The 27,945-nt window shown below is 39.9% G+C and overlaps 1 protein-coding gene across 4 annotated transcripts in view; it reads left to right on the top strand.

Annotated features, from left to right (window-relative positions):
- LOC131074378 (uroporphyrinogen decarboxylase) overlaps positions 1 to 27,945 on the top strand; it is a 138,063-nt gene that overhangs the window by 15,424 nt on the left and 94,694 nt on the right. For all 4 annotated transcript variants that reach the window (XM_058010993.2, XM_058010992.2, XM_058010990.2 and 1 more), the window contains exon 2: positions 19,687 to 19,808. In XM_058010993.2, coding sequence (XP_057866976.1) covers positions 19,687 to 19,808 — 122 coding nt within the window. The remainder of the gene's footprint in view (positions 1 to 19,686; positions 19,809 to 27,945) is intronic.

The following is a 27,945-nucleotide window of genomic DNA, read 5'->3' as shown; positions in this document are numbered from 1 at the left end:
TTCTATCATCTAAAAAGTTTGAATGTTGAATGGTTTGGTTGAAGGTATCATTTTGTTTTACGTATGCTTAAACAAACACTCTGTTGTGTTATTGGCAAATATAAACTTCAACTTTGATATAAAGTTATGGCTATATTACATGCCTTTGATTCACATCTCAACTACATTGCTTTAGTGTGACAAGACAATTAATCACGTTGTGTAAATTTTTCCTAATTTTTTGTCAAATTGAAAATTATGAAACAAAGAAACAGTATCTGCTTAGCATTTGTTCAAGGCCAGATGCACAGCCTACAAGTCAACTCCCCACAGAATAATTGTGTGTGGAAAAATTGAAGTTTTATGCTTGCCCTAAATCATGTACCTGTTCAGATAATGAACTGGTAAAAAACTTCATTAACTAAAGGAAAGATTACATTTATAGAAGTTACAAATGACTGTAGATATTAATTATGATACCTACTTCTATCTACCTAACAAATTACTATAGACACATTAAATACAATATTGACCATTAACAATATAAGGAATTATTATTCTAACACCCTCCCTTAATGGTCAGTCTATCAAAAACACCAAGTTGCCCCATGAATTTTACAAATTTATCCGGACTTAGAGACTTGGTGAGAATATCTGTAGTCTGATCCGTTGTTGGAACATACTGCAATTGAACTGATCCGTCTTCTACCAGCTTGCGGATGTAGTGACAATGAAGTTCGACATGCTTGGTACGTTCATGGAAGATTGGATTTTTGGCCAGTTTGAGCACCCCTTGATTATTAGTATACAAGGGAGAAGGACCTGTTTGTGGCATCTGCATGTCAGAGAGCATCCTTTGGAGCCAAATTGCCTCACATGCGGCCTTGACTGTGTTGCCATTTGCATGAAGATTGTATTAATGATTTGTTATGTTGTCATTGATGTCAATTAAGCGGTAATGATATTGTTATAATGTTGTTTTGTAACCGGTAGGAAGAGCTAGTGAAGGGAATTGTAACCGGTAGGTAAGTTTGTGGAGTGAACCGGTATTGCTAAGTATTGGAGAGTTGAACCGGTAAACCCTACTTGTTGTTTTGATAAACCCTAACCGATTAAGTTTGGTGAATTGGTTATATTGGTTTATGATCTAATGATGAGTGGTAATGATTATGACACGTATGCATATTGTATGAGTAGAGTTTCAAAAAGTTTTTGGCGCGTTGAGTTAATGTTTTTATCTTGGGAATGAGCAAGTATATTGTATGTAATGCAAAGCGCGTGATGAGTTACTGAGCTTGATGAAGCGGTGATCAAAGAGCGGTCGAGGCTTTCTTGAATGATGTGCAGAGATTGTTATATAATCCAACGGTCATACCTGAACCGACTTGTTTGTAATCTCTATGTGAGAATTAGGTTTTTGTTGTGTTACCGACCTAATTGATTTGTTTATAAGGTCGATGAGTTGTTTTGTTTAGTGAGTTGGCAAAGTTGTAATTGAGTGTGTGGTTGCTGAACCGGATGATGTATTTGTAGTTTGTGTAAAAGCAGATAAGAGTATGAAAAGGATTTGAACAAGCAAGTGTAGTGCTATTCTAACAGATCAACAAACTCCTGTTGTTTTCTAACAATTACAGCAGTAAAATCCCCTAACTTGGTAAGCTCTAACAAGCTTCACTATTCAAATCCTCTAACCAAGTGATCCATTAGCTTGGATTTTAAATCCTTTACCAAGGTTACTCCTCACAGGGTATTGCTTCTACCAAGGCATTATAGTCAATCCCTTAACCGGGTGGTCCCTAACAGGATCTGTTCTTAACAAGACTTTTTGTAAAAGCTTTAATAGGCTTGGCTCCTAACAGGGTGAACTTCAGAAGAGTTCAGATAGTTATCTTGCGAGTCTCATCTCACAGTGGTTTTTCCCATTTGGGTTTCCACGTCAAAAATATTGTGTCAAGTGGTGAATGTTTGTGTGGTTATGTTTCTATGGTTGAATTGCTTAACTACTTAATCCACTTTGATAAGTTATGTTAACCGGTAACAATCTGAAATAAGGTTTTACTTATGTCAAGTAAAAGTATTTGGATGTTTGTGAGTTTTAAGTTGTTTACTGTTAATCTGTGGTAACAGTCAACCGGTTTAACTTGACAGTTTATTCTGACAATGATATTGCATTTATAGTTCAGTGGTTTAACTTGTCAGTTCAAAGTTTACTTTGAGAGGTTGTTTCTGAGTAAGGTGAAAGTTTTATATCAGTTTTTCTATCTACTGATTCACCCCCCCCTCTCAGTAGTTGATCGGATCCTTATTCTTTCATCATACCATCAATTGGTATCAAAGCACTTCTCAGGTCCTCTAAGGTCTAAGCCTAACAACTTGAGGTAAAGATCTTGTTGAACATGATGAAGAAGGAAGGTCCGAAGTTTAACAGAGAGAACTACAGAATATGAAGTGATAAAATGAAAATTTATATCAAGAGTCTTGGAAATCAATACTGGGAACATGTTAATACTCAATATGTTGCACCTAGTGGGATTATGATTGATGATCAGAAGAAAGAGCAACAAGAAAACAACCAAGCACTGGAGGCTATTATCAGTTCTTTGTCTGATGTAGAATATGTTGATGTCCATGGTCTGGAGACTACACATGAGGTATGAAAGAAACTTGAAGAGATTTATAGCGGTGATGAACATGTGAAGATTGCCAAGGAAGAGAGTCTAAGAGGAAAGTATCATTGATGAGGAGTCTGAAGGTGATGCTAATGAAGACATTGTCTTTGTAGCCATTAAAGAGGAGACATCTGATCATAAAGCTTTACTTTCTCGCATGGATAATTTTGATGATTGGATTATTGATAGTGGTTGTTCACATCACATGACTGGTGACCGGAACAAATTTATTTCTTTGAAGGAATTTGATGGCTGAGTTGTAAGATTTGGTAATGACTCACCCTGCATGGTTAAAGGTAAGGGAACTATTTCTCTTAATGGGAAGAGCAGTGCAGATGATGTCTACTGGGTTGAAGGTCTAAAGCACAATCTGTTGAGTGTTGCTCAACTCAATGACATAGGATACCCATTGGAGTTTAAGAACAGTATGTGCAAAATCTATAGGAGCAAAGGTGAACTGATTGCAATCGGCAAGCAGACTAAAGGTAACATGTTTCACTTGAATCCTAAAGTCAGCAACTATTTAATTGCTAAAATGGATGATTGTTGGCTTTGGCATAGGAGATTTTGTCATTTAAATTTTGATAACATTATTAAAGTGAGTAAGTCCAAGACAGTGAGAGGTTTGCCTCAGTTGGACAAACTGGTTAATGCTCCATGTAAGGAATGTCAGTTGGGAAAGATGACATCCTCAACTTTTAAGAGCAAGTCTTTTTCAGCAGAACATCTGTTAGATTTGGTTCATACAGACCTCTGTGGACCAATAAGGACTAAAAGTATTCAAGGTGATAGATATTTCATGATCTTCACTGATGATTGCTCAAGGATGATGTGGGTCACATTCTTGAAAGATAAAACGGAAGCATTTAGTAAATTCAAGGCATTCAGGGCCTTAGCTGAAAAGGAGAGTGGTAAGAAGATAAAGTGTCTGAGGACTGATCAAGGCGGTGAATTTACTTTTGAGGAACTCACTAGATATTGTGAAGAGAATGGTATCAAACGACAACTCTCTGCACCGAGGACACCACAACAGAATGGTATTGTAGAGAGGAACAATCGGTCAATTGTTGAAGCTGCTAGGACGATGTTGATGCAAGGAGGTGTAGAAAAAATCTTCTAGAGAGAAGCTGTTAGCACAACTGTCTACACAATGAACCGGATTTTGGTAAAAAGAGGCAAGGATAACTCCTTATGAATACTGGTATGGTAGATCACCTAATGTTGGTTATTTCAAGATATTTGATAGCAAATGTTTTATTAAGAGAGGTGACTATGTTAGTAAGTTTGAGGCTAAAAGTGATGAAAGAATATTTCTTGGTTATTCCACCAAGAGTAAAGCCTACAAATGTTACAACAACCGGACACAGAGAATCATTGAGAGTGCTGATGCTAGAGTGGATGAGAATCCTGAAGTCTTAGGAGAAACCAGGGTGGAGAAAAAGGATGAAGATCCTTGCATTTTGTTTTTGGAACCAGAACTTGTGAAACCTGAAACCGGTAAAGCAAATGCTGATGTACCAGTTCAACCAGAACAGGTAGACTCAGAAGAAGATGATGATAATAAAGAAGATGAACTTGAAGATAATGATCATGTTATTCCGAGGTATGTGAGACTCAATCACAATCCTGACCAGAATATTGGAGATAAGGATGTTAAAGTACTAACCAGAAGAAGAATTAGAGAGAATTCTTGCATGATCTCCACTATTGAGCCTAGAATTGCTAAGGAAGCATTTGGAGATGATCATTGGGTCAAAGCTATGGAGGAGGAGCTTGATCAAATTGAGAAGAATAATACATGGACCCTAGTACCCCGACCGGTGAATAAAAATGTGATAGGTAGTGTTGTGACCATTTCACACATCGCCCCATTAAAATGGAGACCCCCTCTTTCTGCTCGTTTTGCTCGCCTTTCTTTCCGCTTTTTAGGGTTTTGGTTTAGTATGCCAGTTGTCTGGACTAGGGTCAAGCCTTAGGGTTTCTGTTACTGTGTTTTCAGGCCAGAGTCCAGTCCAATTTTGAATTTGAGAGCTTCCTCCCGAGGGATGCAATTTTGGAAATAAAGCGAATTCGCCAAAAGCTAAGTGAGTTGGTCTAGTTTCAGTCGGAATTTTGATGCAAAGTCCAAATTTGTCTAAGTGTTAATGATGAGATTTTGATTTTTGTCCGATTGAGTGATTTTGACCAAATTTTGGAATTTTGATGATTGATTCTGGGCATTGGAAATGACTTGTTTTTGCTTTGTGAAGTGTTTGAACTCATAAAATCATGATATTTTGGCCTGTAGAAGCAAGATCGCTCCTGTCCCTCCCTGAAGGACCGGAGCTTGTTTCTCAAAATTTTACTGTCCTTGCAGGATCAAGACAATTTTCGGATTGGAAGTGATAAAGGGAGGCATGTTCTTTCCGTTGAATATAATTTGAAGAAATTCGCAAACATGGAAATGTGCCAGGAGCAAAAATCGCTCCTGTCCCTCAGTGAAGGACCGGAGCTTAAAATCCAACATTACCTTGTCCTTGCAAGATTTGAGCGATTTGACGATTTGAGGAGAACCAAGGAAGTGCATTTTATCAGTTGAATATAATTTGAAAGCACAAACATGAGGAAAATTAGACCTAGAAGCTAATTCGCTCCTGTCCCTCAACCAGGGACCATGGCGAACTTGATGTTAGCTCCTGTCCCTCTCCCAGGGACCAGAGCGATTTTCCTCATAGGGCAAAATTCGAGCGAAGATTAAGTAAGTTTTGAGTTTGAAGCAAGCAAGGAAGGTGTAACGAACCTGTTGAAGACAAATTGAAGATTGCAAGACACCAAAAGGAGGCTCATATTTGCCTAGGCACTCCTGTCCCTCAGCCAGGGACCAGAGCGATTTCTTCCTTAGATCAATTTCTTGCCAAGTTAGAACGAACTCCAGGCCAAAGATGAATGAAAGGGGGCACAACGAGTCCATTGAAGATAATTTTGGAAGTTAGCAAAGTGTGATTGAGCTTGAAAATGAAAATTCGCTCCTGTCCCTCAGCCAGGGACCAGGGCAAAATGTTAGTTATCTTGCCTTCCACCCAAATTCAAGTCACTCCAAGTCTAGGTGTAAGGTGGCAATGACGTTTTGAGGTGTCTCGACGAAGAAGGGAGTTGCAAGGACCGCCAAAGATGAAGGAATTGCACTATATGCTCAAGTTCGCTCCTGTCCCTCAGTCAGGGACCAGAGCGAAATTTCTAAACATGCTTAAGTTTTGGATGTTGATCACGTTTCAAGCGTTCAAGAAGAATCAAAGGACACCGTTTTACATTGTGAAGGCGATTGCAAGTTGATCAAAACAAAGATGAGCCCAGGATACCAAGAATCGCTCCTGTCCTTCAGGCAAGGACTAGGGCGATATTCACAAAATCACTCATTTTCTTCCAAAGACCACATCAAAACAAAGTTGCATAAGGTTAAAAACGTCATTTGGAAGGCAATAAACAAGAAGTGAACGATAAAAGATGACAAATTTGGGCAAGAACACAAAATTCGCTCCTGTCCCTCTCCCAGGGACCAGAGCGATATGGTTTGTACCCTTACCTCTCCAAGTTTTGGCGCTAACACATTTTTTGAAATTTTATTAAATGCTAAAAAATCTATAAATTTGAATATTCAATTAAATAGCATTTAAAAAAATTGCGCATGGACATTTAATTAATTATTTGTTGCCTTAAATAATCGAATTAATTAAAAACAAAGGCATTAATTAATTAATTATTAGTTTAAATAATAATTAAATTGGAGCGCTTGGATTTAAATTCTCAATTATTTACAAAGTCGGCCTTAATTTTTAAATTAAAATTTGTTTTTTTTTAAATCACCTTATTTTGCAAAGTCAGCCTAGAGGTAATGGAGGGGTGAGCGCCTATAAAGGAAGGGTAAATCATTTCATTTCAAATCATCATTCAAACAATCTTTGCATGCGAAATATCAAGAGGACAAGGAGGTGCGAAATTATCATTAAAGGAGAAGTGCGAATTGTGTTCAAGGTGCGAGTTTCATCAAAAGGAGGTGCGAGGCATCATCAAAGGGGAGTGCGAGTTTAGTTGGAGTTGAGCGAACTTGCCAAGATCACGTCAAAGACCCCCCAAAGATGGCGAAGTGCTAAGGAGAACGTTCGTTTGAGGGAATCACGTTGGGAGCTTCAAATTTTGATTTTTGCCTAGGCGAATTTCCTTGTTTTGCATTTTAGAGTTAGCTCTCAAGTAAGGTATGGCGATGTGATCCCTTGTCTTATTTTGAATTTTGATCGTCATAGCCTTAAGTTTTGAATTTTGAAATTTTGAATTTCAATAGCTCATTCGTTTTTTAGGAAATGATAACTCAAGGACTTATCATGAAGTTTCCTAAAAAAATTAATCTCTAATCTAGTTATACATTGCAAAATTTAGTTTCTTATTATGAAATGTGGTGTAGGTGTTATAATGGCGACCCCGAAGGCGGGATCATCCACCAGTCGTCCAGCTCTCATGAAGGAAGATCAAAAGAACAAGGAACTAGAGACCAAGATCGTGTCTAAGTGGAGCAACATTGGAGATACCAACTTGGGCAACTTCAGCACGAAGAAGTTTCGAGAGGTCCCTTACATTGGCAAGCCATCACCTGTCGCCAGGAGGATAATTGAAAGTGGCATCATTAAGGCAGCCGGCTTCCCTCCAGCAGTACAGTGCCATGAGTTGATGATCGAATGTGCTCGTCATTATGATCCACAGTCCAGAACGATCGTATCCAATGAGGGAAACACTTTAGCTTATCTTTCAGAGGAAGCTATAAGTGAGGCTTTCCATCTTCCAGAGCACAGAGATATGAGTTACAAAAGCATAGAAGGAGCCAGGTCTATGTACGAAGATGACCCAGATGCTTGCCTAAGCATCATCAACAAGAATTGGCTACTTAAGAGTCGTCCTCGCCTGAGCAAGATACCAAACACACCACATAGGATCGATTTCCAGGAGGAGTACAGAGATTTGATTACAATGCTCAACCGAGTCACAGGGGCTCCTCAAGCCTTCTATTTTGAGAAGTGGATGTTCTACTTCATCCAGGTGATAGTTCAGGGTAAAGGAACAATTCATTGGGCTAGGATGATTAGCCATTACTTGGATGTACAGTTAAGGAGATTGAAGGCTACCAAATCCTTCCACATGAGTTCATACGTCATATATGCCTTGATCAGGAGCTTTGAGTACGCAGGACTACCTCACAGAGGAGTGATTGGAAGAGGACCCGGCGAGGTCAGAGTTTGTGATTCCTATGTTCACTTGCATCATCAGCCAGGAAGCAACTACAAGTTAGTTAATGATACCTTCACGATGAACATCACAAGGACATTGCAAGGTGGGATTCACAATAGATTATCTCAGGATGCACAAGAACTAGTAAAGAGGTACGGTGCTTGGTTTATCCAATTTCCGAAATTTACTTATATCAGAGTCCATGGATGTCCTTCACCTCCATACATGTTGCCGAGATATCCGACAGATAGAATAGTGTTACTTGAGGTAACAAGACAGTTGGCAGCTTATGCGAAGGCATTCAGACCAGACATGGAAATGGAGTTCCTGTACCCATCATCTTAGGCAATTCAGTTGAGGTATGTCCTAATGCTTTAGCCATGGATGACGCAGAGAAGGAGTTAGCTTTGTATTCTTTTTCATTCTTTGCTTTGAGAGAAAGCTTTGATCCACATGGATATATAGAGGAGACAGTCGGTAGGAAATTCAAGCATGAGTTTCAGATAGAAGATTTTATGATGAATCTCTTAGACGATCTTGAAGTGAAAAGAAAGATGCATTCTAGATTGCCTTTGGATTTCATCAGGAAATGCAAGATTTACAGAGTGGCCGACCAAGCTTAGGACGGTGGCAAACATCTCCAATCATCCTATGATCGAGATAGCAAAACGGTGAGGTTAGATTGGAGTGAGCCCGAGGTTGTGGATCTAGATGCTTTGATGGTCCCAGTCTTGTCTTGTACTCGCAGATGGGTTGATGTGCAGCATCAGAAGTTGAGAGAGCAAGGCATAGCTATGACTTTCACCTTGGAGGAAAGACCAGCTAAGGGTGGAGCCAGTGTAAGCGAGGGCAATCCTAATCCCAGAAATACAAATGAGGGCAACCTTCGAAGTGCAAGTGAAGGCAATCTCCATCCAAGAGGCTCAAAGAGGAAAGAAAGACCTGAGAAGAGAGAATCTTCCAAGAAGAAGCAAGAGGCCAACCGAGATCGTTCATCCGGCACATCTTCTCGACAAGAGAAGAGGACACTTGAAGTGGAGGAGTCTATGGAGTCAATGGTACAGAATGATAAAGAAGGACAGGCACCAGGTGGATCTCTTCAAGACAATGACTTGCATGAAGATAGGGAAGATAATGAAGTAACATCTCCTCCCAGAGAGGAATAATTGCTCAAAGAAATACAGGTTAAAGAGACAAGATCCGCCATCCCAGATTGGTTGAAGGAAAGGTTAACGAAGGTAATTGTGATCGAGGACGAAGACAATGTAATTGATTTGGAGAGCCTTGTCGGACATTCCCAGGAAGTGACAGAGAAGAGGAAGGCTACCAAGATGTCCAAGATGATTAGAGATGAGACTGGATCCAGAAAGTTGCAGATAGCTACACCGGCAGTGGACAAGTATGAAGGTGAGATCCTAGCAGAGGAATATGATATAGAGACATTTGAGCTAGGTCCATCCACAGCCGAACAGACAATGGATGATGCCACCGATTCATTTGAGGCATTGAAAGACAAGCTTGGGGAAGAAATGGAGAAGAATAGGAAGCTTGAGAGAGAAGTTGGTGCATGGAGAACATATTTCAGCCATCTCAATCAATTAGTGAGGCAGAGAGATTCAGGAGTTTGGTCCAGCATATGAGCACTTGGATGGACAAATCTCATACAGTTGCCGTAGATTTTGCAACAAGGATGATGAAGACTATTCATAGGGCTATCCAGGTTCTTGAGACTATCCACAACTTGATGATAATAGTAGCTGCTTTTGCTCATACCAAAGAGGTTATCATTCCTGTCTTGCAAGTAATCAGAGAAACATCGAGGAAGGTCTTAGCGCAGGAAAAGATCATGGATGGAGGACCTCACAGTTTACTTCAGTGGTCAACCTTACTCCAGATGAAGGAAGTTCTCTTCGAGGACATCAGTACTAGATGTAGCCATGTTGAGGAGGTTATCCACCCGATCCAGGATAGAGTATTTGAGGTACTACGTACCATTCTTGGCAGGAGGATCGAGATTGAGACAGATGTGGATTTGCAGGAATTGGAGGATAGAATCAAGGTTATCTTTTGCAAGGATGCAAATGTTATCACAGATGAGCAACGGGACCAGATGTTTGCTACCATGCTGCTAATTGAAAAGACTAAGGAACTTGAACCTGAATGGGACACTGCTCTTCTCCAGGCATTTGATCAGGTCATCCACTTGGAAGAGAGAATGAAGAATCTTCCCGAGATTCCCATTGCTGAGATCGAAGGAATCGTGTCTAGATTCATTGCATATGCTAAAAAGGAGCATTGGAAAGGGAATAAGATTCTGGATGAGAGGTTATTATAGATGACATGGCACCTTAATTGTCATTGGTTTATGTCTCCTAGATTTTCATGCCAAATTTAATAATTGGCTATGCATTTAATGTTGTGCAATAAAAGGGGAACTTTTGTAATAAAACCCTAATTAGGGTTTAGGTGTCATAATCTTGACCGTTGATCTGCTTTTTGATCTGGACCGTTCATTGTAATTGAGGATGCTATTTATACCCTCATTTCTTTCATTTTTGTAACTAGAAAAATTAGAAGATTAGATTATTGATGTATTAGAGAGAGATTAAAGTTTAGAAGCAATTTACTTTTGTAGCTAGATTGAGCTTTGAGAAAGGAATTCAAACAATTGTTGTACATGATGGCTTTGAGATCAATAAAGTATTGAAGTTATGGTATTTTGTTGCAATTCTCTTGGTTATCTTCATGGTTGTTCAATTTTCTTGAATCATTCTCAATCAAAGTAGTGTGTTAATTCGAAGGACAAAGTGTTGGATTTGACCTTTGGTAGGATTCGCTTTCCAAACCACTAGCTTCTTGCTGATTGTAGGAACGCCTTGTGTGGTCGATTGGAGAATACTTGAATTGCTTAAACCTTCAATCGTTGTTGTATCTTGGATATGTACCTTCGTGGTAATGTCCTTGATCTTTGACATATTGAAAAATCATTTGTTACCTTAGAAGATCGCATCAATTTCAATTGAGTTGTTAATTTATGGCAATATTGGAGTTGGTAGAATCTCACCAAGCCTTGTCCACATCAAGTCATTCTTAGGGTTAGACTAGATTAGACCTCTTGCAAACCCTATCCTTTTGATATTTTTTTTGAAAAGCTTGTTTAGTTTAGAAAAATCTTCGGCGACGTAAGGCCCCTTGATGACACAGCAATCACAACGACCACTGGTGCTTATCCACACGTAGAGACCCTACTAACAAGAACATTGGAGTCACCCTAACTGATCCTTCTTGCGATATCTTCAGCAGTTAGAGACTTTATTCAAGAGAGGATAAGATGCTTTTGGGTATTTTATTCTGTGTATGATTGTGTGCAAAATACACGTCAACAGGTAGTAAGTGGGTTTTCAGGAACAAGCTGAATGAAGATGGTGTAGTAGTCCGAAACAAAGCTAGATTGGTTTGCAAAGGTTATGCACAAGAAGGAGAAGATTATGGTGAGACTTTTGCACCAGTTGCTAGACTGGAAGGTGTTAGAAGTTTACTGGCATTTGCAACTCATAAGGGATTCAGGGATTCAAAGTATATCAGATGGATGTGAAGTCTGCATTTTTGAATGGAATATTGGAAGAAGTATACATTGAGCAGCCAGATGGTTATGCTTTAACTGATAAAAAAGACATGGTATGTAAGTTGCACAAGGCACTATATGGATTAAAGCAAGCACCGAGAGCATGGTATGCAAGGCTTCATTCACACTTGATGAAGATAGGTTTTTAGAGAACCAGTGAAGACAACAACATATATCTCAAATCTGAAGGAGATAAGATACTGGTTAGTGAAGTGTTTGTGGATGATATCATATTTGGAGGAATGATGACATGAGCAATGACTTTGCAAATGAAATGAAAAGTGAGTTTGAAATGTCTCTAGTGGGAGAGATAATTTTTTTTATAGGTTTGCAAATACAGCAAATGAAGAGTGGTATTTTCATTACACAATCTACGTATGTGGAAGAGGTATTAAAGACATTTGGTATGAGTGACTGCAAACCAATTGGGACACCAATGGTTATAGGTTGTAAGTTGTCTAAGGAAGATAATGCCACATCTGTTGATGAAAAAGAGTACAGGTCAATGATTGGAAAATTGCACTATGTTGTTCACAGTAGACCAGATATAGCTCATGCAGTTGGTCTAGTTGCTAGATTTCAGAAGAATCCTAAGGAAACACATTTGATAGCAACCAAGAGGATATTCAGATATTTGAAAGGCACTGTTGACTATGGATTATGGTATCCATATGAAGGAAACTTTGACTTGAAGGTGTATAAATATGAAGATTGGGCATGTAATGTTGATGATAGGAAAAGCACAACTGGTGGAGCATTCTTTCTGGGAGGAAGACTTGTTTCATGGAGTAGCAAGAAGCAGAGTTGTATATCACAGTCTACTGCTGAAGCTGAGTATGTTGCTGCTTATATGAATTGTACCCAGGCTATCTGGATGAGGCACATTTTGGAAGGTTTCAAGATGAAGTTTACAGAACCTGTAAAGATTTTATGTGACAATACCAGTGCCATAAATATTTTCAAGAACCCCATTTTGCACACACGAACCAAGCATATTGACTTGAAGTATCATTTCTTGAGGGAAAAAGTTCAGAGTAAAGATGTGATCTTGGAGCATGTTTCTACCAAGGAGCAGCTTGCAGATATCTTTACTAAACCTCTGCCTAAGATTACTTTTGAGTATCTTAGAAGTCAGCTAGGGGTTGTACCCCTTCATGAGGTGAATTGAGCATGATGTAGATTACATCAGTCTCGGAGCTACTTTCAGAATTTTACAACAGGATTGGTGTAGAAGTGGAGTTATTCCACAGGGGGAGCAACAAGTTGCAGGTTGTTGATGTTGATCAGTTTGACATTGCATGTTTTACTTTCAATTTGCATTGTTGTCAAAGGGGGAGAAGAAATATGTGATTTTTGGAGATGAAGAATTGTATGATTGCTCTATTGCCAGCTACCAGCTGAAGACAAGGAGAGTACATGGTAAAATGTAAACCAAGATTCCTATTCACAATCACAACAATTAATGGTATTGATATTTGTATTGCCTTCAATGCCAAAGGGGGAGATTGTTGGCATTTGCATGAAGATTGCATTAATGATTTGTTATGCTGTCATTGATGTCAATTAACCGGTAATGATATTGTTATAATGTTGTTTTGTAACCGGTAGGAAGAGCTAGTGAAGGGAACTGTAACCGGTAGGTAAGTTTGTGGAGTGAACCAGTATTGCTAAGTATTGGAGAGTTGAACTGGTAAACCCTACCTGTTGGGTTGATAAACCCTAACCGATTAAGTTTGGTGAATTGGTTATATTGGTTTATGATCTAATGATGAGCGGTAATGATTATGACATGTATGCATATTGTATGAGGAGAGTTTCAAAGTGTTTTTGGCGCGTTGAGTTAATGTTTTTATCTTGGGAATGAGCAAGTATATTGCATGTAATGCAAAGCGTGTGATGAGTTACTGAGCTCAATGAAGCGGTGATCAAGGAGTGGTCGAGGCTTTCTTGAATGATGTGCAGAGATTGTTATGTAATCCAACGGTCATACATGAACTGACTTGTTTGTAATCTCTATGTGAGAATTAGGTTTTTGTTGTGTTACTGACCTAATTGATTTTTTTATAAGGTCAATGAGTTGTTTTGTTTAGTGAGTTGGCAAAGTTGTAATTGAGTGTGTGGTTGCCAAACCGGATGATGTATCTGCAGTTTGTGTAAAAGAAGATAAGAGCATGAAAAGGATTTGAACAAGCAAGTGTAGTGCTATTCTAATAGATTAGCAAACTCCTATTGTTTTCTAACAATTACAACAGAAAATCCCCAAACCGGGTAAGCTCTAACAAGCTTCACTATTCAAATCCTCTAACCAAGTGATCCATTAGCTTGGATTTTAAATCCTTTACCAAGGTTACTCCTCACAGGGTATTGCTTCTACCAAGGCATTATAGTCAATCCCTTAACTGGGTGGTCCCTAACAGGATCTGTTCCTAACAGGGTGAACTTTAGAAGAGTTCAGATAGTTATCTTGTGAGTCTCATCTCACCGTGGTTTTTCCCATTTGGGTTTCCGCATCAAAAATATTGTGTCAAGTGGTGAATGTTTTTGTGGTTATGTTTATATGGTTGAATTGCTTAACTACTTAATCCACTTTGATAAGTTATGTTAACCGACAACAATTTGAAATAGGGTTTTACTTGTGTCAAGTAAAAGTATTTGGATGTTTGTGAATTTCAAGTTGTTTACTGTTAATCTGTGGTAACAGTCAACCGGTTTAACTTGACAGTTTATTCTAGACAATGATATTGCATTTATAATTTAGTGATTTAACTTGTCAGTTCAAAGTTTACTTTGAGAGGTTGTTTCTGAGTAAGGTGAAAGTTTATATCAGTTTTTCTATCTACTGATTCACCCCCCCTCTTAGTAGTTGACTGGATCCTTATTCTTTCATCATACCATCAGATTGTTCCCCTGTATTCGGTTTTGGTCGAGGAAAGAGCCACGGCCTGTTGCTTCTTGCTGCTCAAAGTGACGACACCAGTACCCAAACTGAATAAGTACCTAGAAGTGGATTTTTTGTCATCCACCGATGCTGCCCAATCTGAGTCAGTATAACCAATCAGCTTTGGATCGTTGCACCTAGTATACAAAATGCCATAGTCTGAAGTGCCTTTCACATATCGTAACACTCGCTTCGCTGCAATCCAATGATTAGCTTTTGGAGCTGTCATGAAGCGAGAGATGTAGCTAACAGCGAAACCGATGTCAGGTCTATTGGCAGTGAGATAGATGAGGCTGCCTACTAGCTGTCTGAATTTTGTTTCATCTATTGCAGATGAATCAGACTTGGCTGATAACTTCAGCCCTTTCTCCATAGGTGTGGAAGCAGGTTTACAATCCTGCATTCGAAACTTATCCAACAAACTGCGGGCATACTTGGACTGTGAAATAAAGATATTGTCATTAGTTTGCCACACTTCGACACTTGAGCAATAATGGAGAAGTCCCAAATCTGTCATGTCAAAAGCTTGGCACAAGTCCTATTTGATTGCGGCAATCAAATGTGTTGAATTTCCAGTAATGATCAAGTCATCTACGTAGACAACAAGAAAAAGGATACCATCACCGAAAAGTTTGACGTATAGATTAGTGTCAGAGGGACTGCGTTGAAAACCATGTTCAACCAAATATTGATCAATCTTGAAGTACCAAGCCCGAGGGGCTTGCTTCAGGCCATAGAGGGCTTTTACCAATCCGCAAACCTGATGTTCCTTACTAGGAACCTTGAAGCCGGGAGGTTGAGTCATATAAAGTTCTTTGTGCAACTCACCATTGAGGAATGCACTCTTAACATCCATTTGGTGAAGTTTCCATCCAAACTGAGCTGCAATGGCGAGAAGAAGATGAATGGTACTCATCTTGGCAATAAGAGAAAAAGTCTCCTCGTAGTCAATGCCCTCCCGCTGTGTGAAGCCCCGAGCAACCAATCTGGCCTTGTACTTATTTAAAGTACCATCTGCATGATACTTGACTTTGTAAACCCATTTACAGCTGATAGGTTTCTTCCCAGGAGGCAAATCAGAAAGAACCCAAGTGTTATTTTTCAGAAGACTATGGTATTCGGTCTCCATAGCCTTTTCCCACTCAGGAATGCCTTTAGCCTCAAAATATGTCTGGGGCTCATGGATGCTGTGAATGTTGGCCATAAGTGCAAAGTTGACTGTATTCTGTTGCTTTCTCTTTCTGCGAGCGGATTTGCCCTCAATAAGCTCATCATCATGAAGATCTCCGATAGTCTTGGCCCACCACTTAGGCGTGAGGGTAGAAGTACCAACATCTGGCATTGGAGGAAAAACATCTCGTGGAGTTTTTGGAACAAAGTCATCTGGATGCAAATCCTGTGGAAAATTAGGTGGTGTTGGATCAGTAGATTCCTCATCTTGAGAGTCAGATTGCTCTGAAGCTCTCCAATCATGGGAATTAAGAGGAAGACGAACACCAACATCAGGATTCTTCATAGATTGAGTCGCAAGACTAGAAGTAGTAGAAGGCATAAATGGACCAGTAGTCTCATCAACCACAACATCACGATTGAAAATGAGACGTTTTGTTTCTACATCAATCAACCTGTAGGCCTCGTGGTTGTCACTGTAACCAGTAACATAAGTGTTTGGCTCTTGGAATCCAGCTTAGCATGTTTGGCGTTTGGAATCCATACATGAGTGGTAGAACCGAAGACTTTCAAATGGCCCACTTTAGGCTTGCGTCCTGACCAGGCTTCTTCAGGAGTCATCTTCTTAACGACATGTGTAGGTGACCGATTAAGAAGGTAGACTGCAGTGTAAACTACTTCAGCCCAATATTTTTTAGGAACATTTCGATGCTCTATCATAGAACGAGCCATTTTAGTAATGGTGCGATTCCTACATTCAACAACACCATTCTGCTGAGGGGTGTATGGTGTGGTGAGTTGGTGCATAAGGCCATGTGTAGCACAAAATCAAGAGAAGTCATTGGAACAAAAACTCCCCCCCATTATCTAACCTTTGAGTGGCAATCTGAGAACCGAATTCTTTCTCAACTAAGGCCTTAAACTGCTGAAATGTACTAAACACATCTGATTTATTTTTCAGAAAATACACCCACATTTAACGACTGAAATCATCAACAAATAACAAGAAGTACCTGCAACCAGTAATAGATGGAGTGTTCATTGGCCCACATACATCAGCGTGAACCAATTGAAGGACCTTGGAGGCTTGCCAAGAATCACCATCCGAGAATGGTGTTTGATGCTACTTCCCAGCTTGATAGGTTGCACAAACTCCATGATTTTGAGGTTGGATCTCAAGTAGACCAGCAACCAAAACCTCCCGATATAACTGAGAGAGATAGTGCACGTTTAAGTGCCCATAGTGCTGATGCCAAAGTGTTCTGATGGATGTACTCCGAGCAACCAAAGTGTGCTCCTGAGAATCACCACAATCAACAAGTCTATACAAACCATGATCTTCAAGTCCCATAGTGATTGTAGTATGAGTCTCCCTATCAACAATGCTCCAGATGGACGAATTGAAGATAACATCTAATTGAGGAGAATGCCTCATGATTTGACGGAGAGGAGATTATGTTCCATGCCTGGAACATAGTAGACATCAAGAAAAATTAAATTTCTACCTCCTGAGTGAATCTGGATAGTGCCCTTACCAACAACTGTGTACTATTCTCCTCCTCCGAAGATTACTGAATCCGAAAATGGTTCAAATTTCGAGAACCAATCCCGACGATGAGTAAAATGCCGTGAAGCTCCTAAATCAATATACTAGGCAGAAGAGTGTACTGGATCTGTTGTTCTCTTGGCCATAAAAGCATAGAAAGTAGATTCTTTCTGCTCAGAGTGTTCGGCGACATTTGCTTTCTGTTGAGACCCTCCCTGCTTCTTTTGTGCAAAAGCCAATCGAATTCGACACTCGGCCTTCATGTGACCAAACTTGTGACAATAATTGCACTGAACGTTCTTCTTCTTGCTGTCTTGAGAAGAACCAAAGCCTTTCGACTAAGAAGATTGAGCCTTCCCTTTGTTCTTAGTAGAAGATTTGGCAGAGAACGCTTGCTCGGTGGAGGGAGAACTGGTACTGCTTCCAAACTGCTGTCGTCACCGATCTTGCTGTAAAAGCTTGTTACAAAGATCGGAAAACTTCAAATCACCGTCAGTGGAAGTGATATTGAGTGTTTCGATGAAATGCTCATACGAGCGTGGGAGACTCTTCAGAGTAATGACCACCATATCTTCTTCCTCCATTTTTCGACCAATAGCTTCCAACTGGTTGCGAATATCCTTGATCTTTGTCAAATGCTCATGAAGAGATGTTTTCTCATCCATCATGATCGTGAAGAGCATATTCTCAAGAAAGAACGCTCTACTCTTGTGAGAGGTTTCATGAAGACTCTTCAAATGATCCCATATTTCCTTCACAGTTTTGCCGGACAGTACCTGAGTTAGCTGCTCATCGGCAACAGAGAGTCTGATGAGCATGATGACTTCCCGGTTGCGCTCATCCCATTTGTCCTGATCTTTTCCAGAGTGTCTGGACATTGAGACGTGCCTAGAACAACTGCATCAAGACATTGCTACTCAAAAATGGTCAACATACGCTGCTTCCAGGTGTTGTAGTTGCGGCCATTGAACTTCTGGTTGCTTTCGAGCATAACTTTCGTCAGCGATGCCATCACGTAGCCCAAGGTCGAATTGGTGAAGGCACGAATGCACGAAAACTAGAGGGTTTTTAGAAACAAATTTTGCAAGTTGCATTCAAAGGCGGAACCTAAAACCTTGACATGGTTTTCGAGGCAAAAATTTTCAGAAGACCCCCAAAAAATCGACAACAACCTAGTTGAGGTTTCAAAAAACCCACCAAGAATCTGCAATTAGAATAAAATTCCGTCTTGAAACAGAGGGTCAAAACCCTAGGCGAATGTGTAGAAACCCTAGGCAAATTTTTTTTCAGACCCAGATGAGCTCTCGAAAAACCCACAAGGAATTTGTGGTTTAAAATTTAATCTGACTGAAAAAATTGAGGGTTTTGATAAAACCCTAGTTGGCTAAATCCTAGCTGCCAAAAAATCTGCAGACTTAGAAAATAAAACTAGTAGGCACCGAAAAAAGATTGAGGGTTTTTTGAAAACCTTAGGTCGCCAAAACAAATGCAGTCACAGGTCGTGCGGGCAGAATAAACCACAAAAAAAATCGCAGTGCCACAAAAAATCGCGATTTCCAGAAAAAACAGGTCGCAAAAACGTGGTTTTGTAGGAAAAAAAATCGCGGGCATGAGTTGCGGGCTACAGGTCATGCGAAAAATGCTGAAGTTGCACATCGTCGCGGGTCTTAAAAACGCCGAAAAAAAATCGCGTGGATTTTGCAGACAGGGAGCAAAAATTGCGAGTTTTTAGAGCACGAAAATCGCAGAAAAAACACAGATAAAGTCGGGTTATAAAGTGCAGAAGACGGGCGCGAAAAAAACACGCGGCACACAAATGCGAAAATCGCGTAAAAACCCTAGCCGTGCCCTAGCTCTGATACCATGTTCAGATAATGAACTGGTAAAAAACTTCATTAACTGAAGGAAAGATTACATTTATAGAAGTTACAAATGATTGTAGATATTAATTATGATACCTACTTCTATCTACCTAACAAATTACTGTAGACACATTAAATACAATATTGACCATTAACAATAATATAAGGAATTTTTATTCTAATAGTACCTTGAAAATTTCACAAAGATTTTCCTTTTGAGATAGATCTCAAATATCCACTTCTAGTTACGCTTCTTTTCTTAGCTGCTATTTTTAGACCTGCTTCTGTTAGGATTATCTATTAGAATCTCTCCTTATTTTATGTCAAGCTTCCGATGGTTAATTGTGTGCATGCCGTTGGGCTTGTCTTATGTTTATTTCATGTTTTCTTTACGAAGGATATTCCAGTTTACAAAGAGTTTTTCTTTTGGATAAGGGATAAGGGTCCCTTTCCCACCACATTAAACAGTTTAGAAAGAATTATAAATGATAAATGCAAGATAATTGAATGCTGTTCTTAACTGTGGGTTTTGCAACATTGTAATAATTTTTGTGCTTTGCATTATTTATCAAAGTCGTTTGGGTCAGCTTAATTTACTTTTCTGTTGTTCCTCATGTTATGCTCTTTCTGGCGTCATGCAGAGTCTCTTGCAGAAGCAAACCCTAGCAGCACTGTTGAACCACTCCTCCTTCGTGCTGTTCGGGGAGAAACAGTGCAGAGGCCTCCTGTTTGGCTTATGAGACAAGCTGGAAGATATATGAAGGCAGGTTATGTCCATCTGTTTTATTCCCATGTTTCAATATATGTTTTAATTGTTCATTTCCTCACCTGTAGTGGAAATTGCGGAATATGTAGACATAAATAAACAAGGCTTCTTATTCTTGTTTATAGAGTATTATTTGTTATATGGAAATCCAAAGATATTTTATTTGATGTGCATGCATTTGCTCTAAATATTGGTTCTAGACGCATTTTTTCTTTATAAATTTATAATCAACAGCATTCATGTAATGTATGTTCAGGATTGGGAAAAAAAAATAAAAATCAGTATGCTATTGAGCGAAAAATGCCAATAAGAGTTACAGGTTATTTAAAAATTAATAGGTCATGTCATTGACACTAAGTTATTGGTTTTGCTTTGTCTGTAAAGACAAATCATGTACTGTATTTTGATTAGATTCATATGATACACTATCATGTTGCTTTCATACCTTTCCTTGACTTTTTATTTTTATCCATATTATGATAGTACTCATTTAAATTAAGCTTTTGTCATAAAGTCTATTTCAGGAAGTAATGAATTTTTCTGTAAAAACCGAGTACATGGAAGACTGATTAACATACAAAGTGAAGTTCTTTGTTTGCATTCACTGTCATCCATCCATGGCATGCTCTTTCTGCAAGGACAATGCTTCCCTAAATACATTAGGAAGATGTGTCCATCGTGTGTTCCAAGAGACCAAGCCAAAGCCTCAGATTTGTTATGGACTGCCTTTCTTGTACGTACACATGTTGAAGACAACAGCACAAATATATATCAATATATTAGCCATTGGAGGGATTGATGGATATAACTTTTTATTAAATCCATGAAGATTAGTATGGAGGACTAGCATCAACCCTAAGTTCTTGATATTTTTTACATCCCTTTTAAAACTTGGGCTTACCAACTTGGTGTAATGTCCCCTATTAGAATGCTACCTGTTTCCCAATATTACATCATTTAACATCATTATGTCTTAAATTAGGTTATTGAGACTAGAAGTATATATAATGCAGTAGATAACTAATTAAATTTAGGGTTCACCCTCACTTCTTCCCTAACCCTATGGAGGATGGTGTGGTGGAATTACTGTGCTAGGGTGCTTGGAAACAGTCTATGAGCAGGCTCCTTCAAGGTTTCTTAGGAACATATGTTTATGCTCATCTCGGGACTCTCCCTCAAGGCTTCAGAAATATATGTCCTTACCCATCTTGGGATTTACTCATCTAGTGACCGAATTACTCTGCCTTTCTCTACACAAACCCCCTATCCCAGCGTAGGCATTAGCAGAAAAGCAAGGATTAGACCTTTTATTTTATTAGCTTTCCAAGTATTACAAATGCACAAGGAATTAAGTATTAACCTGATATACATTTATTAATATGGTGTCTCAGATTATAGATATTTGTTCACTTTATTTATAAAATTCCACATCGTATAATTTGCAATAGTTATTTGACAATAAGTGAGATACATCATACCAATTGTTGCTGCAGCAGTAATGATCGATCCCCCTCTTGATGCGTGTAGTTTTCCTGGTATTATTCTTCTGATCTGATTCCTTTCCTTTATATCTCTCAATTTGAGGGAGGGGTCACACCTCTTCATCATGTATGCCCTTTGGCAAGAGACACACCCTTTCACCATTAGCACCCTTTGAAAGAGTGCAACTCTTCATTATTTCTGCCCTTTGAAAGGGACACAACTTTTCACAATCAGATCTGCACTTCTGATTCCCCAAATTATCACCCCTCAAATGAGGTTCTCTTCTCCCTTTTATATCTCATGTTTGAGGGAGTCACAACTTTTCATTTCATTTCTTTTGACCATTCATTATCTTAATTAAATTTTGATTATATTTAATTATATTCTTTTATATTTTAATTTAATTTTTAGTATTTTAATTTTATTATTAGTATTTATTATTAAATTCTATTTCAAATTGGGGATATTACAGTCCGCCACACCCAAGATTGCTTGTCCTCAATCAATGATCATGGTGTGTTCAAAATGACTTCCAATATGAAATGGCTTTGGAAACACACATGGAATAAACATGTTGGAAACATATCAGGCATGAACCAAACATGGAGCATACACATGAATATATGCAAACACGGAGCATACACGCAAATACATTGATTCCTTATTATTGACTAGAATGATTCATTGATTCATGTTTACCCTGTAGAATGGCAGGATCAAAGCTCTAATACCAATCGTAATGCCCCCTATTAGAACGCTACTTGTTTCCCAATAGTTACATCATTTAACATCATTTTGTCTTAAATTAGGTTATTGAGATTAGAAGTATATATAATGCAATTAATAAGTAATTAAATCTAGGGTTCGCCCTCACTTCTTCTCGAACCCTATGGAAGATGGTGGAATTAATTGTGCTAGGGCACTTGGAAACAGTCTACGAGTGGGCTCCTGTTGTGACCTTTTTCACACATCGCCCCATTGCAAATGGGGACCCTCTGATTTTCCTGCTTTCTAGGGTTTTGTTAGTGTCCCGTGACCTTTTGCTGCAGTTTCACCAAGCCTTGTCTAGTTCAAAGCATTTCAGGCCCTGACGATTGAAAGTTAGTTTTTGCAAGTTATGTGATTCCGAAGTGTGAACACCACCAAAGTGTTTAGAAAGGCCAAAGGATGAAGATCGCAATCGATTTGGAGGAATTTGGACAACTTTCTATTTTTAGAAAGTTTGCTTTTTCCTATTTTTTAGGAAGTTTTGTTTTTGGCATTTTCAGCCCGATCCCCGGTATGGCTATTTTTAGAAAGTTTTTCCTATTTTTTAGGGATGTCTGCTTTTTGCTTTTTCGGGATGCAAACCTAGGGTTTACACTTGCACCACTGACTAGCTTCGACCGGAACTCAAAAACTCCAAGTTTTGACCTAAAAAAGCTAAATCCCTAGATTTTAGGCTTTTTGCTTTTTCGGGATGCAAACCTAGGGTTTACACTTGCACCACTGACTAGCTTCGACCGGAACTCGAAAATTCCAAGTTTGACCTAAAAAAGCTAAATCCCTAGATTTTAGGCTTTTTGCTGCTTCAGACGATCCACCTAAGCATGGATTTCAAATTTCAAGTTAATCCAGTTAAATTTGATTAAGCTGTGAAATTTTGAAAATTTTCTAAAAAATCTTCTAAGTCTGGCTAACGAAGGGTTTTTGCAGGTACAAATGAGGCTATCCAGAAGTCCGCCATGTGTTGAAGAGGCCATGATGGCCAACGCTCTAAAGTCCGCCCATGAGGGGATGTGTCAAAGTCCACCATGTATGCATTTGGAGGTTATGTGGGAGCACTCTCCAAAGTTCGTCCAAGGTGAGAGAGCCATGTGGGAGCACTCACCAAAGTCTGCCACTGTCTTGGAGGTCATGTAGGAGGCACCACCAAAGTCCGCCCAAGGTAAGAGAGCTATGTGGGAGCACTATCCAAAGTCCGCCATGCATTTGGAGGCCATGTGGGAGCACTCTCCAAAGTCCACCAAGGTTGGGAGGCCATGTGGGAGCACTCTCCAAAGTCTGCCCAAGGTTAGAGAGCCATGAGGAGAGGTGCTAGAAGTCCGCCCAAGGTGGAGGAGCCAAGTCTAAAGTCCGCTAAGGTTAGAGAGCCATGAGGGGAGCCTTGCCTAAAGTCCGCCCTAGGAAGTGTCTCCAAAGTCCGCCCAAGGTAGAAAGCCCTTCAAAGTCCACCCCATGCCTTAGCCAAAATTTCACCATGTAGGAGCCAAGTCTAAAGTCCGCCATATGCCTAAGCCATGAAGAGACACCACCAAAGTCCACCAAGCTTGGGAGGCCATGAAGACCAACACACCAAAGTCCGCCAAAGGTTATGAGGCCATGAAGGAGCAAAGGCTAAAGTCCGCCATGCCTTAGCCAAAATTTCGCCCTGAAGAGAGCCATGAGGAGAGGTCTCCAAAGTCCGCCATACCTTGGAAAGTCAAACAAAATCAATAAGATGCCAGTGATGTCACCAAAATCCACTGGGATTTCAAAATTAAATCCAAAATGAAGAAAATATCTAAAAATCCTCATAATAAATCCAAAATGGAAAGTTTTTTTTGGAAAAAGAGAATATTGAAGGAATATTGGAAAATTATTGAGATATTAATTCAAAATGGAAAGTTTTTTTGGGAATATTGGAGAATTGATGAATATCTTCAAACTTAAATCAAAATGGAAAGTTTTTAAAAAAATTAGAAGTATGAGTTGGATGATTTTAGGGGTTTTACTTGAAGATTTAACCTTGTCTACAAATACTTCATTATCAACTTCATTATTACACCAAGAAGTTCAAAGTTACTAAGGAGAGCTTGGTAAAGTATGTCATTTTGAAGATCATCTGGAGAAAATTCTAGATATAAGTGGGTTAATATTTTTTGGCAGAAGGTTTACAGATTTCTGGAGAAAGGCAACTAGTACAAGGAAGAATCATCCAAACTTTTCTGAATTTTCTGAATATTTTGGAGAAAATTCTAGCCTTACTTCTATCCAAGTCAGAGGTGAAATTAAAATTGTGAATTTTCTGAATATTTTCCAGAATTTAATAAATGATTTTTTCGAAAATTTTGGAGGAAGAAAATCATTTTTTTTTGGCCAAGTATGAAATTTTTTGAAAGTTTTGACACTTGGTGGTAACCACAACCAGCCTTAAGACTGAGGGTTTTAAGGTGAAAATTCGATTTTTATGGCTAAGTATGAGAATAAAAAATGGAAAATTTTCCAACACTTAGCCATTTCGCAGCCCCGTTATTTTCAAAACTTTGCAAATCATTTTCTAACTTTAAAATTTCATTGTTTGCCTGCAGGCCCTAGACATTATGAAATTCCAGGTAGACAGAGATGCTCCTCCAGAGTCGAGGATGACTTCAAAGTGGAAGAACATTAGTGACACCAACTTCGGACACATCAATTTGAGGGAATTTAAGAAGCGAATGTTTGGTCTGGACAACCTTGTGCCTACCACTATTGCACGAAAGATGATGAAGAGTGGTATCGTGCGTGCTGCTGGCTTCCTCCCCACCATGCAGTGCAATGAACTAGTAGTCGAATGTGCCAAACACTACAACCCCATCAGTAAGGACATTGTTGCACCTGATGGAAGAGTGTTGGCGAATGTCAGCGATGAGGCCATCAGAGAGGCCTTCAGGATTCCAGAGTACCACAACATAGTGTATATGACAAAGGACGAAGCTGATAGTCTGTACTAGGAACACCTGGAGGAATATGATGCCATAGTCAACCACTCTTGGCTAGACAAGCCAAGGAAGGGCGCCTCCAAACTCTAGAGAAAGAGCCTAGTGCAAGCATACTTCAAGGAGGACATTGGGGACATGATTGCCCTGCTCAATAGAATAATAGGGAATCCTCAGGGAGCTCCATTCGAACCCTGGATGTATTATTCCATTAATGAAATAATCAATGGAGTAAAAATGATAGACTGGGCCCGGATGATCAGCGACAACCTGGACAGCCAGCTAAGGAACTTGGAGATGAATAGGACTTTCTTCATGAGTTCTTACTTGTTTTATTCTTTGGCCAGGACCTACAGGTACAAAGGTCTCACTTGTAGAGGAGAAGTTGGGAACAAGGAGAACCAATTTCCAGTATATGATTGCTATCCCCAGCTCCACATGGAGGAGAAGTTCCATTTCAAAAGGGTGAATGATACCTTCCTGATGCACATTACCCGGACACTTCAAGGTGGCTTGCACCAGAGGCTCTCTCAAGAGTCTATGGACTTCATCGGTCGGTTCGGGTGTTGGTACATCCAATATCCAAAGTTCACTTACCTCCGAATTCAAGGATTCTCCGGGCCTCCATACAAGCTTTTGGCTTACCCTACCAACTGAGTGGTGTTGCTTGAGGTTGTGAGACAATTGGAGGAGTATATAGTGATTCAAAGGGATAAGCAGAAGAAGGCAGGAACGTCCTCACTCACAATTGGTAATGGGCTGGAAACATGTCCATCATCACAAGCTGTTGCAACCGCAGAGAAGGAGTTGGCCTGGTATCCCTTCTATCAATACAAGGCAAGAAAAGATTTTGATCCATTCCATAGGATAAAGAAGATCAAAGGGACAACGTTTGAGCACAGACTGGATCTAGAAGACTACTGGGCTAATGCAGCCGATAGTTTCGAGATCAGGAAGATATTCTGGTCAAGAATTCCTTTGAATATGGTGAGAGCAACGAAAGTATTCAGAGTTGCCGATCAGGTAGAAGAAAGCCTAGAACTTCAGCAGCCGGGCTTTGAAAAGATGAAGAATGAACCCTTAGTCTTAATAGATTGGACAGAGGGAGAGAAATCAGATCTAGCAGACCTCATGAGGTCGGTGGTTGAGTACTCAAGGTGGTGGGCGTCTGAAAAGACAAAACAGTTGAAGGCCAAAGGTGTGACTTTGACTTATGAATTAATGGGAGTAGATGATACTCTGTCCGTCAATCCTTGTACATCCGCCGGTGATGCTCGAAATCCAAAAAGTGTTGGGTCTCGAAAGAGGAAGGAGTTGGGTGGAAGCTCCACAAAGGTCACAGGGAAAAGGGCTGTAGGTGAGAGAAGAGAATCCAGTGAGAGTCACTCCATCCTAATTGCTGCTTCCATTGCACCTGATCAGAGTGCAATTGGGGAGCAAGAGATGAACATCTGTGTGATTGATGATGAAGTAAGAGTGTTTTCCCAGCCAGTTGAGGAAGTGGTGAAAGAGGTCTTCCAAAGTCCAAATAGAGAGCAAATTGAAGCACCTACAATCTTCTTGGATGGCATACTAGCAAACCCAGGAGAGGCAGATGATGAGTTTGATCGAAACACTGTAGAACAATCAACCATTCCAGATTGGCTGAGGGCAAGGATAAAGGCCAAGATTCCTAAGGAGGCCCACTCAATCGAGGAGGTCACAGTAGTATTCTTGGAGAAGGTGAACGAACCCGCTATAGCTAAACCACCCAAACCCGCCAAGAAGTTTTCCCTGATTCAGAGAGACAGTGCCGGATTTAGGACAGTCCAGATAGCGGTGCCCAAAGAAGGGAAGACTAGGGACAATGTCACCACAGATGATTACAAGGTTACCACCACAGAGATGGGTAAGCCTACCCAAGACCAAGAGATCCAATATTTGGATGACTCCTGCAACGTTCTAAAGACGAGCTTGGCTCATGAAAAGGAAAAGAGGAAGAAAGTGGAAGAAGAGAACCAACAGTGGAAGAAGTATGTTATCCATCTTACCAGCCCACTCAACCGTGAAGTCCCGACTACTCCACCACAGCCTCTTTAGCAGGGATCAATGAAGGACTATGATGATATGAAGGGATCGTACACTCAGGAAAAGGAATGGATTTCAGACGCTTCGGTGAGTGTTGACACCCTGGTAGAAAAATTAGTATTGGCACACGAAGCAACTTCTTTGTTGATTGACCGTATCCAGGACCTGGCCTCCAATTGGGAAGAGGTAGATGAAATTCAGAATGAAATACTCCCTCATTTGAAGGTTATCCAAGGCATGTCAAAGAGAAGTTTAGTGGATGCAGGCATCATACAGACAGGAGACAGGTACGACTTCGGCACATGGTACTATACTCTGGTCACTCGGATTGAGCTTCTGAAGAAATTTGAAACCAAGTGTTTTGAGACAGAAGCAAGTGTTAGAGAGATCCTGGGCAAGGTATTCCGTGTGGCATCAGAAATCTGGAAGAAGGAAAGCCTAAGGGAGAAGCATTTACAAGCAGGGAACCTAAGAGCCAGGATTCAGGCGAGCTTCTTCAGGGATTCAGGGATGATTGACAAAGGCGATCTTTCAAAGATTGCAAACTTCCTCTCCATCGATGACAACTTCCTCACCCAAGCAGTTGAGTGGGAAGGCATCCTTGCCACATGTGCTGATGATGTGGACCTCATCAACTTCCAGATTGGCGGTTTGCCAAGTGTCACCATGGAGGAGGTCAAGCTCATTGTGTCCAGATACGTTGAATCTCTGAAAGAAGAAAGTGGCCACTCACCTCAGTGAAATTAGCAGTTGCGCCACTTGTCACTCTTTCATTTGTTTGAACTGATAGTATTTCGGGAAACCCTAATTAGGGTTTAGGACTTTCAATCTTGGCCCTTGATCGCTGTTTGATCTCGACCATTCATTTA

This window comes from Cryptomeria japonica, chromosome 3 (assembly GCF_030272615.1).
Source record: "Cryptomeria japonica chromosome 3, Sugi_1.0, whole genome shotgun sequence".
In the NCBI taxonomy this organism is placed as follows: domain Eukaryota; kingdom Viridiplantae; phylum Streptophyta; class Pinopsida; order Cupressales; family Cupressaceae; genus Cryptomeria; species Cryptomeria japonica.
Note: the sequence above shows the minus strand (reverse complement) of the source record. Positions and strands in the feature narration are given on the sequence as shown.